Source organism: Salvelinus alpinus, chromosome 1 (genome assembly GCF_045679555.1).
Source record: "Salvelinus alpinus chromosome 1, SLU_Salpinus.1, whole genome shotgun sequence".
NCBI classification, from domain to species: Eukaryota; Metazoa; Chordata; class Actinopteri; order Salmoniformes; family Salmonidae; genus Salvelinus; species Salvelinus alpinus.
Window position 1 is genome coordinate 112,481,235 of NC_092086.1, and position 16,881 is coordinate 112,498,115.

Genomic DNA, 16,881 nt, shown 5'->3' on the forward strand with positions numbered 1-16,881 from the left:
CTATACAGTATAGGGGATAGGATGCCATCTGAGAGACAACCCTCTGTCCTGCCATGAGGTCATGTGAGGAATGGTCTGACTCCGCTATGCCGAGAGGTCAGAGACAATAACAAAAGTGTGTGTGTGTGTGTGTGTGTCTTTGCACCTGTTGAATGTTTTCCAGCATGTTGTCATGGCTCTCACTCACCATTATCTTCACCCACAGATAAAGAGGATGAGATGGCGTCATCGGAATTACAACCAAGTTACTTCCTGGTTACTTCCTGGTTACTTCCTGGTTACTTCCTGGTTACTACCGGTTACTACCTGGTTACTACCTGGTTATTACTGGTTACTACCTGGTTACTACTGGTTACTACCTGGTTACTACTGGTTACTACTGGTTACTTCCTGGTTACTACTGGTTATTACTGGTTACTACCTGGTTACTACCTGCTTACTACCTGGTTACTACTAGTTAGTACCCTGTTACTACCCGGTTACTACTGGTTACTACCTGGTTACTACCTGGTTACTACCAGCTCTGGTTGTAAACTAACTGGTTATAATGACGTTTCAACCAGTTTTGCACGCTGAGATTAGTCTTGTGTTAATCTATATTCTACACATTAAGGGCTGGTTTCCCGGAGCACAGACTAAGCCTAGTCCTGGACTACAAAGCAAGCTCAACAGAGAATCTCCATTGAAAGTGCTTTTTAGTCCAAGACTAGGCTTATCTGTGTCCAGGAAACTGGCCCTGAAAGTTGGTATTACTATATAATTAACAACTATCTATATATATACAGTTGAAGTCGGAAGTTTACATACACCTTAGCCAAGTACATTTAAACTCATTTTTTCACAATTCCTGGCATTTAATCCGAGTAAAAATTCCCTGTCTTATTTGTAAATTGTTTACATTTATTTCACCTTTATTTAACCAGTCTTAGGTCAGTTAGGATCACCACTTTATTTTAAGAATGTGAAATGTCAGAATAATAGTAGAGAGAATGATTTATTTCAGCTTTTATTTCTTTCATCACATTCCCAGTGGGTCAGAAGTTTACATACACTCAATTAGGATTTGGTAGCATTGCCTTTAAATTGTTGAATTTGGATCAAACGTTTCGGGTAGCCTTCCACAAACTTCCCACAATAAGTTGGGTGAATTTTGGCCCATTCCTCCTGACAGAGCTGGTGTAACTGAGTCAGGTTGTAGGCCTCCATGCTCGCACACGCTTTTTCAGTTCTGCCCACACATTTTCTATAGGATTGAGGTCAGGGCTTTGTGATGGCCACTCCAATACCTTGACTTTGTTGTCCTTAAGCCATTTTGCCACAACTTTGGAAGTATGCTTGGGGTCAATGTCCATTTGGAAGACCCATTTGCGACCAAGCTTAACTTCCTGACTGATGTCTTGAAATGTTGCTTCAATATATCCACATAATTTTCCATCCACATAATTTTCCGTCCTCATGATGCCATCTATTTTGTGAAGTGCACCAGCACCTCCTGCAGCAAAGCACCCCCACAACATGATGCTGCCATCACGGTTGGGATGGTGTTCTTCGGCTTGCAAGCCTCCCCCGTTTTCCTCCAAACACAACGATGGTCATTATGGCCAAATAGTTCTATTTTTGTTTCATCAGACCAGAGGACATTTCTCCAAAAAGTACGATCTTTGTCCCCATGTGAAACAACAGTTTTCAGCAGTGCTAACATAATTGCAAAAGGGTTTTCTAATGATCAATTAGCCTTTTAAAATGATAAACTTGGATTAGCTAACACAACGTGCCATTGGAACACAGGAGTGATGGTTGCTGATAATGGGCCTCTGTACGCCTATGTAGATATTCCATAAAAAATCTGCCGTTTCCAGCTACAGTCATTTACAACATTAACAATGTCTACACTGTATTTCTGATCAATTTGATGTTATTTTAATGGACAAAAATTGTCTTTTTCTTTCAAAAACAAGGACATTTCTAAGTGACCCCAAACTTTTGAACGGTAGTGTATATATATCTATATCTCTATCTATATCTCAATCTCTATATAATGGGTGGCAGGTAGCCCAGTGGTTAGAGCGTCTGAACTAGTAACCGAAACGTTGTAAGATTGAATCCCTGAGCTGACAAGGTAAAAATCTGTCGTTCTTCCCCTGAACAAGGCAGTTAACCCGCTGTTCCTAGGCCGTCTTTGGAAATAATAATTTGTTCTTAACTGACTTGCCTATTTAAATACAAAGGTAAAAAAATATATCTATATCTAACAAGAGAATGATTAATCACTCAGTGCTAACTTATTGTACATTGACATAAGGTTGTGAATGGGAACGATGTACTCCTTGGACAAATCCATGGTAACAAAAACACATTGACTTGAAGAACAGAGTCTAGTAACAGAATGACTGTTTGTGCCATCATTCTCTTACTAAACTTTGCATGTCCACTCTTCTTCAAGTCAATGTGTCTTTATAACATTTTCGGTGTAAATAGTTAAAAGTAGTCATTGTGCATAGAGTTGTACGGTTTGTTTAACTTTGGTGATAATTGTTTTTTGGTTTGACAGACATTTTAAAGTGAGAGATATGAGTCAGTGTCATTCTGTTACCATGGAATTGCCCGCTTCACTTATGGCCACATTAACCCTGATGCGAGGAATGTCCTTGTCACTTTAATGGCAGACAACTCATTCAAATCAAGTTGACTCATGGTCTTTCATCAGTTCAAACCCATGTTAGGTAATACATGTCCAACAAATGGGACAAGGGGGCCACACAGTTACAAGATACACTGCTTGCATTCCAAATGGCACCATATTCCCTTTATAGTGCACTATAGTGCATTAACAGGGCTCTGGTCAAAAGTAGTGTACTATATATAGGGAATAGGGTGCCATTTGGGATGAACCCCCTTTAATAAGTAACCTAATTAAACAAATACTAAAACTAGGCTAAATAAAGATCAGTTGTTTCAACATCTATATTTTGTAAGATACTGTCACGAAATATAAGTCCTGATTTGTGTGTTCTATTTTTGGACCGGGTGAGTCACATCAGGATTGTGTGTGTGTGTTTGTCTGTGTGTGTCTTTGTGTATGTGTGTGTGTGCGCTTGTGTGTCTCACAGCAGGATAGTGAGTGAAGGACCTTTGTTTGCCTGCCTGGCATTTATTCTTAGTTATCAATATTTATAAAGTTACTAGCTTAAGCGTTTGTATAGGGAGCCATGAGAGAACATGTAACCCTGAGAAGACTAAACACTACTGTCTCGGTCTGCTCAGAAGACAGTATGGCAATACTGTTTCTCAAATGGAACCCTATTCCCTACATAGTTCACTACTTTTGACCAGGGCCCTATGGCACCCTATTCCCTACATAGTTCACTACTTTTGACCAGGGCTCCATAGGGAATAGGGTGTCATTTGGGAAATATCCCAAGCAATGGTGGAAAAAGTTTTTACTCATACTTAAGTAAAAGTAAAGATACTTTAATAGAAAATGACTCAAGTAAAAGTAAAAGTCACCCAGTAAAATTCTACTTGAGTAAAAGTGTAAAAGTATTTGGTTTAAAATTTACTTAAGTATCAAAAGTAAAAGTATAAATAATTTCAAATTCCTTATATTAAGTGCGTGAATTTGACTATTTTCTGTCCTGCTAAGCATTCAAAATGTAACGAGTACTTTTGGGTGTCAAGGAAAATGTATGGAGTAAAAAGTACAATATTTTCTTTAGGAATGTAGTGAAGTAAAAGTAGTAAAAAATATAAATAGTAAAGTACAGATACCTCAAAAAATTACTTAAGTAGTACTTTCAAGTATTTTTACTTAAGTACTTTATACCACTGATCCCAAGTCTGTTCTACTAGTGTGTTTATGGAAAGACAGATGCACCTAGGATGGCATGTCATGATGTCAGGGTGGCACAACCGTTACCAGTAAGTCACATCTGGCTTATTTCATGCTTGTCTCGCCATTGGCTGACTCCTAAGTTCTAGAACCCTAGTCTGTGGCCTCATTGGCTGACTCCTGAGATCTAGAACCCTAGTCTGTGGCCTCATTGGCTGACTCCTGAGATCCATAACCCTGGGGAGCACTACTTCATCACCACTCCAGATAATGTGGGTTATGGGTCGGTTTGTTTGAGCAACTTGGTCGTTGAAAGAGCTTGTGGAACAAGGGGTGAGAGGTCAGGTTACTTTGAGTGGAAGCATGTCAGGCCACCGGACTGTATTATCTGACTGTATTCTGGACGGTATTATCTGACTGTATTATCTGACTGTATTCTGGACTGTATTATCTGACTGTATTCTGGACTGTATTAGCTGACTGTATTCTGGACTGTATTAGCTGACTGTATTAGCTGACTGTATTATCTGACTGTATTCTGGACTGTATTAACTGACTGTATTAACTGACTGTATTCTGGACTGTATTAACTGACTGTATTCTGGACTGTATTCCGGATTGTATTATCTGACTGTATTCTGGACTGTATTAGCTGATTATGTCACAATGTGGCTCTGCTCAGTTGGCATGAGGCAATCCTTATGGGCAATCTAAAAGGTCAATCTCAAAGGTGACCTTTGACATTCTTAACGTCAATGTCTCATGCCAGACTCGTGTGACATATTTCTTGACACGGCACTAGCAACACCAAGTTCGGCACTAGCAACACCAAGTTCGGCACTTACAACACCACGGTCGGCACTTACAACACCAAGGTCGGCACTTGCAACACCAAGGTCGGCACTTGCAACACCAAGGTCGGCACTTACAACACCAAGGTCGGCACTTGCAACACCAAGGTCGGCACTTGCAACACCAAGGTCGGCACTTGCAACACCAAGGTCGGCACTAGCAACACCAAGGTCGGCACTAGCAACACCAAGGTCGGCACTTGCAACACCAAGGTCGGCACTAGCAACACCAAGGTCTCGTAATGCTAGCTTAGGAAAATGTTTTTCCCCACACTATAGGTTTATAGTAGAGGAGTTTTGAAAATATTTTTGACAGAAAGCACAAGCTGATAAGGGTTAATTACAGAAGGACTAATTACCCGTTAGGGAAACAGCAAGAGAAAGTTGTTGTTTCTGAGATCTTTGCAACCACAACCCATTTAATCACATGTCCAGTGGGAGTACACCAAACACAGACTACCCATTATGCACTCAAAGATAGACCAAGCACCGCTCAGGTAATACCTCCCATCCGTTCTAAGCTTTATCGCCGTACTGTTGTCTATACTGCCATGGAGTGTTATCAGTTGTAGTCAGTGTCAGAAGTTTACATACACTAAGTTGACTGTGCCTCTAAATAGCTTAGATTATTCCAGAAAATGATGTCATGGCTTTAGAAGCTTCTGATAGGCTAATTGACATCGTTTGAGTCAATTGGAGGTGTACCTGTGGATGTATTTCAAGGCCTACCTTCAAACTCAGTGCCTCTTTGCTTGACATCATGGGAGAATCAAAAGAAATTAGCCAAGACCAGCCAAGATCTTTTTTTGTAAACCTCCACAAGTCTGCTTCATCCCTGGGAGCATTTTCCAAACGCCTGAAGGTATCACGTTCATCTGTACAAACAATAGTATAGTATAAACACCATGGAACCACGCAGCCGTCATACCGCTCAGGAAGGAGACGCGTTCTGTCTCCTAGAGATTAACTTACTTTGGTGCGAAAAGTGCAAATCAATCCCAGAACAACAGCAAAGGACCTTGTGAAGATGCTGGAGGAAACATATACAAAAGTATCTATATCCACAGTAAAACAAGTCCTATATCGACATAACCCGAAAGGCCGCTCAACAAGGAAGAAGCCACTGCTCCAAAACCGCCATAAAAAAGCCAGACTACGGTTTGCAACTGCACATGGGGACAAAGATCGTACTTTTTGGAGAAATGTCCTCTGGTCTGATGAAACAAAAATAGAACTGTTTGGCCATAATGACCATCGTTATGTTTAGAGGAAAACGGGGGAGGCTTGCAAGCCAAAGAACACCATCCCAACCGTGAAGCACAGGGGTGGCAGGATCATGTTGTGGGAGTGCTTTGCTGCAGGAGGGACTGGTGCACTTCACAAAATAGATAGCATCATGAGGACGGAATATTATGTGGATATATTAAAGCAACATCTCAAGACATCAGTCAGGAAGTTAAAGCTTGGTTGCAAATGGGTCTTCCAAATGGACTTTGACCCAAAGCATACTTCCAAAGTTGTGGCAAAATGGCTTAAGGACAATAAAGTCAAGGTATTGGAGTGGCCATCACAAAGCCCTGACCTCAATCCTATAGAAAATGTGTGGGCAGAACTGAAAAAGCGTGTGCGAGCATGGAGGCCTACAACTTGACTCAGTTACACCAGCTCTGTCAGGAGGAATGGGCCAAAATTCACCCAACTTATTGTGGGAAGCTTGTGGAAGGCTACCCAAAACGTTTGACCCAAGTTAAACAATTTAAAGGCAATGCTACCAAATCCTAATTGAGTGTATGTAAACTTCTGACCCACTGGGAATGCGATGTAAGAAATAAAAGCTGAAATAAATAATTATCTCTACTATTATTCTGACATTTCACATTCTTAAAATAAAGTGGTGATCCTAACTGACCTAAGACAAGGAATTTTTTACTAGGATTAAATGTCAGGAATTGTGAAAAACTGAGTTTAAATGTATTTGGCTAAGGTGTATGTAAACTTCTGCCTTCAACTGTATATCAATATCAACCATCAGACAGGGCCAGCATCTGCATATTGAACGTAGATTGTTTGAGATGGACACTCCATGTGACTTAAAAAATCGTAAAGGACTTGGGTTGATGTATCTGAATATTAGGAGCGTACTTCCTAAACTGGACTACAAGAGCTAGGCTATGCAGAGGAATCTGGACATTCTGCACTCTGATATTGAGGGTTATAATGTATTCAGAGCTGATAAACAAGGTCGAGGTGGTGGAGTTAACAGATTAGTCCTCTTAGACAGCTAACAGCTTAGTACTGCTGGATAGCTAACAGATTAGTCCTCCTGGACAGCTAACAAATTAGTCCTTCTGGACAGCTAACAAATTAGTCCTGCTGGACAGCTAACAGCTTAGTCCTTCCTGCTGGACAGCTAACAACTTAGTCCTACTGGACAGCTAACAGCTTAGTCCTGCTGGACAGCTAACAGCTTAGTCCTTCTGGACAGCTAACAAATTAGTCCTGCTGGACAGCTAACAAATTAGTCCTTCTGGACAGCTAACAAATTAGTCCTGCTGGACAGCTAACAGCTTAGTCCTTCCTGCTGGACAGCTAACAACTTAGTCCTACTGGACAGCTAACAGCTTAGTCCTGCTGGACAGCTAACAGCTTAGTCCTTCTGGACAGCTAACAGATTAGTCCTCCTGGACAGCTAACAAATTAGTCCTGCTGGACAGCTAACAGCTTAGTCCTTCCTGCTGGACAGCTAACAACTTAGTCCTACTGGACAGCTAACAGCTTAGTCCTGCTGGACAGCTAACAGCTTAGTCCTGCTGGACAGCTAACAGCTTAGTCCTTCTGGACAGCTAACAGCTTAGTCCTTCTGGACAGCTAACAGCTTAGTCCTACTGGACAGCTAACAGCTTAGTCCTACTGGACAGCTAACAGCTTAGTCCTGCTGGACAGCTAACAACTTAGTCCTACTGGACAGCTAACAGCTTAGTCCTGCTGGACAGCTAACAGCTTAGTCCTACTGGACAGCTAATAACTTAGTCCTACTGGACAGCTAACAGCTTAGTCCTACTAGACAGCTAACAGCTTAGTCCTACTGGACAGCTAACAGCTTAGTCCTACTGGACAGCTAATAACTTAGTCCTGCTGGACAGCTAACGGTATTTAATCCTTTAATACAGTATATTCTATTCATATTGTGTTAAATTCTCAGGATCTCTCCCTCTCTCTGCCTTTCTTTCTCACTCTTTCTCGATATATGGAAGGCACAGTACTAGACAGTTTGCATGGGATGAAATTCCATTCGGTGGGAACTGTGACAATGTGGATTGTTATACACTGCATGTGACCACAACCCCAACCTTGAGTGTGATCTTAATGTGAGAAAGGCAACAAAGTAGTAATGTTATGATGCAGGTTAGAACCGTGCCATGAAGATAGAACACCACTGTAAACGGAATCTCACGGGATTCTCACGCCAACAAACACTGTCAAAGATTATCTGGTTGATTCAACTAAGTATTATTTAGTAATGGGTTCCACAGGCATTTTTTTGTTTTAAATGTTTAGTTGGTACAAATTTAGCTCCAACTTGAGAAAATGTAGTTAAAAATGTTGTGAGTAGCACCCACACACTGCTTTTAACATACAATATTTTAAAACTACATACACAAGATAACCAAAAGTGTGTGGATACTTGCTCGTCAAACATCTCATTCCAAAATCATGGGCATTAATATGGAGTTGGTCCCCCCTTTGCTGTTATAACAGCCTCAACTCTTCTGGGAAGGCTTTCCACTAGATGTTGGAACATTGCTGCGGGGACTTGCTTACATTAAGCCACGAGCATAAAATGACGTCGGGCACTGATGTTGGGCGATTAGGCCTGGCTCGCAGTCGGTGTTCCAATTCATCCTAAAGGTGTTCAATGGGGTTGAGGTCAGAGCTCTGTGCAGGCCAGTCAAGTTCTTCCACATCGATCTCGACAAACCATTTCTGTATGGACCTCGCTTTGTGCACGGGGGAATTGTCATGCTGAAACAGGAAAGGGCCTTCCCCAAAATGTTGCCACAAAGTTGGAATCATCTAGAATGTAATTGTCATGCTGTAGCGTTAAGATTTCCCTTCACTGGAACTAAGGGGCCTAGCCCGAACCACGAAAAACAGCCCCAGACCATTATTCCTCATCCACCAAACTTTACAGTTGCCACTATGGATTGGGGCAGGTAGCGTTCTCCTAAAAATGTTAAGTTCAGGTAACACTGACCAAAAAGTTGAGTAAACTAAAAAAGGCTGTGGAACCAGTTACTAAATAATTATTAGTTGAATCAACTAGATATATTTTACAGTGAACAGAGATGCCCTGAAGATAGAACGTTACTGGAAATAGAATTTCATGAGCTTCTAACACCAACAAACAGAGATGCCCTGAAGATAGAACGTTACTGGAAATAGAATTTCATGAGCTTCTAACACCAACAAACAGAGATGGCCTGAAGATAGAATGTTACTGGAAATAGAATTTCATGAGCTTCTAACACCAACAAACAGAGATGCCCTGAAGATAGAACGTTACTGGAAATAGAATTTCATGAGCTTCTAACACCAACAAACAGAGATGGCCTGAAGATAGAATGTTACTGGAAATAGAATTTCATGAGCTTCTAACACCAACAAACAGAGATGGCCTGAAGATAGAACGTTACCGTGTTTATCTTACTGTGATTAATGATGACAGTTGTTTATGAAGGTACTCTGTACAGTAAACAACTAAATGGTTTATGCTAAACCTTTCTGTACCATATATACAGTACAGTATATTTCAATAGATTAGGTGTGCAGAGATTAGTGGAATATGTTACAATTTAACCTCTGAATTCCATTATTTATTAAACCCGTCCTACACTCCAGTTTTCACCCAAAGATTTTCCAGGAATCTTTCCTCACTTGCTTACTAACCGTTACAAATCACTTGTCACATCCAGATGGTTTGGCACTTAAAGGAGTGAGAAGGACATTGTGTATGTGAGTAGAGCACATACGGTTATACTCATATGTATTTATGTACAGTTAAATGCTATATTTGACCTTGTACATTCACTGTTTTACATCTGTGACTGACTTACGACTTCTGTAACCAGGCCAAGAAATCCTCTACACCAGGGGTCGGCAACAGGTGGGCCTGTGGGCCAAAACTGCCCCGCGAGTGATTGTTTTTGCCCCCTACCCCAAAGTTTGTAATCTATTTTTTATTTTTTTATTCGAGTTTTGGTCAAAAAAGTATAAAATCACAAGGGATTCAGCAAAAAAAATCCCAAAAAATTTGGAAACCAATTGTCCGGGTTTGACCGGGGTTGGCTGTCATTGTAAATAAGAATTTGCTTTTAACTGACATGTCCAGTTAAATAAATACAAATGAAATAAAAACTATTCCCACAAATAAAAAAAGAGCTGCGATCGTGTCTCAATGTAATCAAGGTGTGAAATGATTGTTATTTTCAAATACAATCTAAATTGTGGTCAATTTGCAGTGTACAAATTATTACAATTATTTTCCAGCCCCCCGGACTATTTGTTCTAGCAAAAAACACGGCCCGTGGCTGAATCTAGTTGCCAACCCCCACACCCCATTCCCCAAATGCAAAACAAGGCATCTGAACCCAAATGGAGAGGATTTGAAAACATCAGTCACACTATGCATGCTCTAGGTTGTGTCCCAAATGGAGCCATATTCCCTATATAGTGCACTACTTTTGACCACAGCTGGGCTCTGGTCAAAAGTAGTGCACTATAGTATATAGGAAATAGGTTTCCATTTGGGATGCAGCCATACTTCCATGAACCTAGCTTCAGTCACACTGTGCATCCTGTCCTTCCTGCCATTGAACCCTAAGGCTGTGTAGCATCTTGATTAAATCAACAGCTTAGCTTAAACTAAGGTATCGTTGTACGCCGATGATTCATGTTTTCTTTTAAAACCCACAATTAGAGTCTCTCCACGGCCTCATAGAGGATCTAGATACCTTTGCTATCCTCTCTGGATTAAAACCAAATTATGATAAATGTACCACATTACGTATTGGATCCATAAAACATTCACATTTTACATTACCATGTAGTTTACCAATGAAATGGTCTGACGGAGATGTGGACATACTCGGTATATAAATCCCAAAAGAAAGAAATGATCTCACTCCAATACATTTTTATATAAAGTTAGCAAAAATAGATAAGATCTTGCTACCATGGAAAGGAAAATACCTGTCTATTTGTGGAAAAATCACCCACTGCCTCCCTCTGCCTCCCACTGCCTCCCTCTGCCTCCCTCTGCCCCCCACTGCCTCCCTCTGCCTCCCACTGCCTCCCTCTGCCTCCCACTGCCTCCCTCTGCCCCCCACTGCCTCCCTCTGCCCCCCACTGCCTCCCCTGCCTCCCTCTGCCTCCCACTGCCTCCCTCTGCCTCCCACTGCCTCCCTCTGCCTCCCACTGCCTCCCACTGCCTCCCACTACCTCCCTCTGCCTCCCACTGCCTCCCTCGGCCTCCCAATCGCTCCCACTGCCTCCCTCTGCCTCCCACTGCCTCCCACTACCTCCCACTGCCTCCCACTGCCTCTCTCTGCCTCCCACTGCCTCCCTCTGCCTCCCACTGCCTCCCACTGCCTCCCACTGCCTCCCTCTGCCTAAAAGTAATTTGTTTGGGGCGGTGGCCTAGCTTTGGGTTGGAGCACCAGAGGGTTGTCTGCATGGGCTAAGGCACGGTTAGTTATTCTTAGCTGTGGAATCCATCCTCTGCAACCACTGCAAGGAACCTCCTCTGACACATGGGGAAAGTTTGTATGAACAGATTTAAACAAAATCACCTTAGAATCATAAATATTTGGAACACAGCACTGTCCACTCTCATTCTCTACATCCCGTACTAAAAACTGTACAATGGTTTTAATCAAAGGCCTTACTGTAAACGTATTCTAAGTTATATGAAATGTTGTCATTGTATAGTTCTTCAACTACAAGAGGTTGAATTGTGAAAAGGAACATGCAGTATTATATGTGATTGACCACACATACACACGCACTCGCACTCGCACACACACACACACACACACACACACACACACACACACACACACACACACACACACACACACACGCACACGCACACGCACAACAGGTGGACAATTGTACATATAATGCCATGCTGTTTGCCACATGTGAGACAGGGTCTGTATCCCAAATGGCACCCTATTCCCTACATAGTGTACTACTTTTAAACAGGACCCCATAGGGCTCTGGTCTAAAGTAGTGCACTATATAGGGTATAGGGTTCCATAGGGCTCTGGTCTAAAGTAGTGCACTATATAGGGAATAGGGTTCCATTTGGGGATGCACAGAGGAGATGTGGAGATGCCTCATCCTTCTTATCCAGCTCAGGAAAACGCTTCTGACTGAGGTTCTTCAATGAGAGCATGGAAAATGCATATCAGTGGCATTTGTCACACCCTGATCTGTTTCACCTGTCTTTGTGACGGTCTCCACCCCCACTCCAGGTGTCGCCCATCTTCCCCATTATCCCCTGTGTATTTATACATGTGTTCTCTGTTTGTCTGTTGCCAGTTAGTTTTGTTTCGTCAAGAAAACCAGCGTTTTTCCCTCTGTTCCTGTCTCTCGATTTTCCTGTTTTCCCGGTGTTGACCGTTTCTGCCCTGACCCTGAGCCTGCCTGCCGTCCTGTACCTTTGCCCCACCTATCTGCATTACTGACCCCTGCCTGCCCTTGACCTGTCTTTTGCCCCTGTTGGATTAATAAACTGTTAATACTTCGACATTGTCTGCATCTGGGTCTTGAAACGTGATAGCATTGAACAGTAGCACTAATCACAACAACAACAATAACAACAAAGTGATAATATATCATGTAATCTTATAGTGGTTTACAATGTTTATCATATCAATAGGGACTGAATGCTATTGTAAACAAAGGACTCAAATCTGTATTATTGAATTAGATAAGTCAATGTTTTGCTTGTTAGGCTTCCTGAATAGTTTAATTAGACAAGTCAATGTTTTGCTTGTTAAGCTTCCTGGATAGTTTAATTAGACAAGTCAATGTTTTGCTTGTTAGGCTTTCTGGATAGTTTAGTGTGTCAAATTATACACCCTTTGTGACAAGATTGACTGACAACTGGGACAATGTAATGATGATAAAGGGTATATAATGCATATTCACATGCATGTACCTAGCTACCCTCTTGTTCAACAACAAGGTGCCCTCCATGATATCCAAAATCATAGTATTTGTCAACATACAGTATAATTTCAACATCATCTGTGTAAATAATAGTATAGGTTACTGCTCCTTCCCTGCAGAGATAAATGTTGACGCCTATTTTCGCTCTTCAGTACGGAGCTGATATACCATAGCTAGCCTGGGCTGATATATGAGAGAGGCAGACCCTAGTTCATGCAGAAGCTGTGTGAACAGCAACACTTTCATCAATGTTTTTACTCTGACCAGAGGATTTTCAGTCTTTAAAAATATTATTTCCACTGAAGCTGTAGGCCTATGAATGAAAACATCTCATGACTTAAAACATTGTTATAACACTGAAAATATAAAATACTGTAATGAAACAGCGCGCTTATAAACCCAGGGTCGTTACAATACAAATGACTTAACTTTTGTATAATAAATATAATAAATAATTTACCTTTTTTAACCGGTTATGGATTAAAGTTTGAAATACTTGAGCCACAATCAAGCCAATCCCGATGATCAGTAGACTGGCGCAGGCAATCCCGACTCCATATATCGCACAAGATCTTCGCGCCATGATAAAGGTGACACCGAGACAACAGTGCGTAAAAGTTCGACCACTGCGTAGAAGAAGCGGAGGATGATGCCGTTGAAACGTGGCTACTGAGCCTGCTGTGTTTTTATCTGCAAGTTCCCTTCACTGTGCAAACAGTAACAAAGAAACTTATTCAAAGTTGACCTTGTTGACTGATCTTTGTGGTTCGTTTTTCCGATGGTTTCTGCAAAATGTGTCAGAACTTCTATTCTGCAGGAACGACCGTTTTTTATTCGACAAATGAATAATAACGGTAATCGTTTCTTTATTCTTCTTAGTTTATAGGCGGTCCAAGAAAGGGGAATTAAGCTAACTTTAGCTATCCGCTTTCTGGTTAATAATGAAAAAGATATTTCACAGCAAAAGGAGGTCGGCTGCAGTCCGGGGTGGTGAAGGTGTAGTAAGCTGTATAAAACATGCCAGTGGATATTTGTAGCGTCCTACAAGGTCACACTTGTGCCCTCCGTGTGTTAGCGAATGTTGATTGGTCACAACTTCACGGCTGTTGTCTCCCCTCAACACGTGTGTCAGTGCTGTCACAGACTGAAGCTGTGGTCTCAGAGCATGTCGTATTATTCTGTACATACATCCGAGACACTCCATTTAGTATGATGTTACGTTTACTATGGTATGTATTACTTTGTGTATGTCCATCACCCATTTCATATAATATGTTACGAATTTGGCTGCAATACGTAATATATAATACAAATGGTAGCCTAATTATATTTCATGAATTTGCTAAACTGAGGCCTTGGTCGTATTATCCTGTAGGCTACGTCAATCCAAGACACTCCATTTAGTATATGTTACGTTTTGTATGGAATGTATTAATTTGTGGATGTCCATCACCCATTTCGTATAATATGTTACGAATTAGAAAAACATACAATATGTTACAAATTTGCTAAACATTCTATATGTTACGAATTCTAGCTAGGTGTCTAGGTAGCTAATGTTAGCTAGGCTAGGGGTTAGGGTTAAGTTTAAGAGTTAGGTTAAAAGGTTAAAGTTAGGGGAATGGGTTGGCTAAAAGGGTTAATGTTAGGGTTAGGGCATGGTTTAGCTAACATGCTAAGTAGCTATTATCAAAGTAGCTAAAACAAAGTAGTATAAAGTTTAAAAAAAACGAATTGGCTAAAATTGTCAGTGATGAGATTCGAACTCACAAACTTTGGGTTGTTCTATGAGTTAATTTTCATCAACTTTTGTGAATTTTGAAGAATTTGAGTCATAAAATCACATAAAAAAACAGAAAGACTTCATAATTCAGTAAAAAAAATGAAAATGTATCAACTCACTCGCTCTGGATAAGAGCGTCTGCTAAATGACTAAAATGTAAAATGTAAATAAAGGTTGTGTTAACTGAGTGCTATTATTTCATAGAACAAAACTTATAAGATCTCCTAAGCCTGTGTTAACCCCAGACCTTATTTTCTGCGTTTATTCCACAACCATATTCTTTCCCCATTAATGTTTCGCAAATCGATGGCTGGACGAACCAGACTACAAGCTAGTGAGCTCTATAGAAATCCCAGATTACACTTGTAGGCGATGTCATGGCGACGTTGGCTAGCTAAACTCATGTGTAGAAACATGTCATTGGGTCTAACTGTCATCTAGCGCCGAATTGCTCATGTGCAGGCCGTCAAAACAAACGCACTACTTTTGATATAAGGTTGTTTTTGACTAAAATTAAAATGTGTCAGTTTGTCACTTTCACGAGGTTGGAGAAATAACATGTTCAACTACTTAAGACATTGGCTCCAATCTAGGTTGTGCCTTTAGATTTTTCACTTCTCTCATTAACTTTTCAAACCCCAAAACCCGGCCTGGTCTGTTTGGTCTGTTTCGCAAACATTCCCCGGAAGTCTCACGACGTTGCACCTCTGGGTTTAGAAACTCTGCGACACAGCTCTGCAATAAAGATCAGTGCTATCCGGAATCCTTCGTACGTCCATACCCCATTGAAGTTGAAGTTTAAAATGTTTAAGGTAAGGGTTATGGTTAAGGTTAGGGTTTCTGGTAGGGACATCCCAAGGATTCCGTATAGCACTGACCCTGCAATAAAGAGCTAGAGCTATGGATTTTAATGCCCAGGCCCAATGGCAAGAACGTGTTCACAAACTGTTCACATGAAAAAATATACTTTAAATTGCTAAATACATTTACGATGCATTTGACAATGGGTCAATTACTTTAACCATCAATTAAACATTTTAAACATATAAAAGTGATGGTATAAACAAAAGATGAGCTTCTACTCTAGTCAACTTTATTGCAACATGTAAAAATACAAAATATATTAATAATTTGATTTTAAACAAAGATATAGCCTTACTCAATAACTCAATAAAAGTAACTATTATTTTATGTTATTGAGTATTTTATGTCTTTGTTTAATCAAATTATTAATATATTTTGTCTTTTTACATGTTGCAATAAAGTTAACTAGAGTAGAAGCTCATCTTTTGTTTGTAGGTATTTTCCCTTGATAATGAGTAATAAGTAGTTGCATAGAAATTGCTCACAGGAAACTATAAAGTTACACTTCATATTAAATAGATAAATCCTGTGTAACAAGTAGTGACAACCTTGTACTTATGCAGATATTATAAATATGTACTCTGTGGTGTATTACTGTCTTTATGGCTCTGTTTTTGGCGGCAGGTAGCCTAGTGGTTAGAGCGTTGGGCCAGTAACCGAAAGTTGACAAGGTAAAAAATCTGTCGTTCTGCCCCTGATCAAGGCAGTTAACCCACTGTTCCCCCAGGGCACTGAAGACGTGGATGTCGATTAAGGCAGCCCCCCTCACCTCTCTGATTCAGAGGGGTTGGGTTAAATGTGGAAGACACATTTCAGTTGAAGGCATTCAGTTGTACAACAGACTAGGTTTTCCCCTTTCCTTTAAAAACAGATGATTAGATTGTTAGAATGGGTAACGTACTTTGTAGGTACACAATAATTACAAGTAAGTACACATCAAGATACATTTAATTTTAACTAGCTAAATCCTGTGTAACACCTAGTAATTACATTGTACTTATGCAGATATTACATGTACTCTGTGATGTACTAATCTGATGTATTTTGTCACTTGGATGGCGCTTCCAGAAGCCATAAATAAAGGGCCAAGATGTCAGGATGGGTAATGTACTATATAAATACACATTAAATACACAATTAAATACAAGTAGCCCTGAAGATACACTTCATTCTAACTGGTGTAACACCAAGTGAGTACATTGTACTTGTAGTAGAGTTAAAATGGTTATTCCATCAAACTTCAAATTATTAGAATAGTACACAACGCAGAACAGAACAACCAGGTTGAGGGTCAGTGCCCAAAGCCCGTGAACAGGAAT

General features: G+C 40.6%; 1 protein-coding gene and 1 long non-coding RNA gene across 2 annotated transcripts in view; both read right to left on the reverse strand.

The window, feature by feature from the left end:
• Window positions 1-13,978, reverse strand: part of LOC139539098 (lysosome membrane protein 2-like) — a 44,601-nt gene extending 30,623 nt beyond the window's left edge. Inside the window, exon 1 of the mRNA XM_071341855.1 lies at window positions 13,376-13,978. Coding sequence (XP_071197956.1) covers window positions 13,376-13,498 — 123 coding nt within the window. The 5' untranslated portion in view covers window positions 13,499-13,978. The remainder of the gene's footprint in view (window positions 1-13,375) is intronic.
• The window catches only part of LOC139539141 (uncharacterized), a 239,420-nt gene that overhangs the window by 71,011 nt on the left and 151,528 nt on the right, over window positions 1-16,881 (reverse strand). The gene's annotated exons all lie outside the window — the stretch shown is intronic.